This window comes from Galeopterus variegatus, unplaced genomic scaffold (genome assembly GCF_000696425.1).
Source record: "Galeopterus variegatus unplaced genomic scaffold, G_variegatus-3.0.2 Scaffold4884, whole genome shotgun sequence".
Classification (NCBI taxonomy): Eukaryota; Metazoa; Chordata; class Mammalia; order Dermoptera; family Cynocephalidae; genus Galeopterus; species Galeopterus variegatus.
In genome coordinates this window covers 139,207-140,384 of record NW_007730995.1, presented here as the reverse complement: position 1 = coordinate 140,384, position 1,178 = coordinate 139,207, and the positions used below count along the sequence as shown (strand labels likewise).

The 1,178-nt window shown below is 49.8% G+C and overlaps 1 protein-coding gene across 1 annotated transcript in view; it reads right to left on the bottom strand.

The window, feature by feature from the left end:
• Positions 1 to 291, bottom strand: part of LOC103603951 — a 25,453-nt gene extending 25,162 nt beyond the window's left edge. Inside the window, exon 1 of the mRNA XM_008588532.1 lies at positions 1 to 291. Coding sequence (XP_008586754.1) covers positions 1 to 276 — 276 coding nt within the window. The 5' untranslated portion in view covers positions 277 to 291.
• Positions 292 to 1,178: the final 887 nt, after the last annotated feature.

The window sequence follows — 1,178 nt, the reverse complement described above, 5'->3', positions numbered from 1 at the left end:
GATGTACTTCTTGTAGGCTTCTTTCGTGAAGCTAGTTTCCTGCAAGTGATGGTTCATGACAGTATCAACACCAGTGATTACTGTGCTTCCAGTACCTTCGCCCTCGGGCCCTTCAGCGGAGGCATTTCCACCAATGAGCGAGTCATCAATGTTACCCTCCGTCCTACTGACCGTCTTCCCCTCCACCTCCAGGCGCAGCCCGTCCGCGATCTCCCGGATCTTGTAAATGTCGGAGAACATCTCATCGTGGCTGATGAGGTCCCGGTAGATGATCATGATGGCGGCCGGAGGGAGACGACGGCGGCGCTCGGGGAGAGAGGGGGGAGCGGGCGGGGAAAAAAAGCAACAGACCTCCTTTTCTGTCTGTCTTTTTAGTAAGCGATGATGATGGATTATTCTGTGACAACTTGGCGAAACTGAAACAACTCATCCCAGAATTTCTTCTCTATATATTTTCAAGTTAAAAAATTGGCCAAAAGAAGAATTTGCACAAGATTCAAACGGTACAAAGTGAAACAGCAACTAATGTTCTCTGAGGCTGCCATATCGGATATGGTGACGGACACATGCAGAGTCTCCCAGCAGGTTCCATCCTGTTGTCATTCTCCTGTGCTCCACATCCAGCCCTTTTCCTCCACTGCTGGCCCTACTGACCAGCAGCAGATTCAGGCGCACCCCTGGACACCTGGCTGCGTACAGGCAACATTTCCTGTAGTCCTCCTGGAGATCCCCTTTGCAGTTCCACTTCGGAGGCTGGACATATTCTCAGATTGTCCAGTGGCTGCTGACTCATTTTCTGTCCCTCCAACTCCCTCTGTGGACCTTCACTTTCCCAGTTCCTTCCCAATTGTGTAAGGTATTAAAACTGGAGGAGAGTCTGGGGAGGCCGGATAGTCAGCCTCAACCCACCCCGTCCTCTTCCCATGTTCTTAATTCCACCACAGGGGTGAATTCAAGAGCAGAGTCACATTAGCAAGTGAGAACAGGTTTAATGTAACAAATAAGAGATACAGATTTCACAGAGAGAGTGCAGCATGCCCCAGCGACTGAGCAGGGCCCACACCAAGTATAATACAAAAGTAAGAAATACACATTTACAGAGTTCAGGCTGGCGCTAGAGAGAGCACAGCCTGCTAAAGGCAAGTTGGATACAAAAAGTAAGAACTACTCACCTCAGG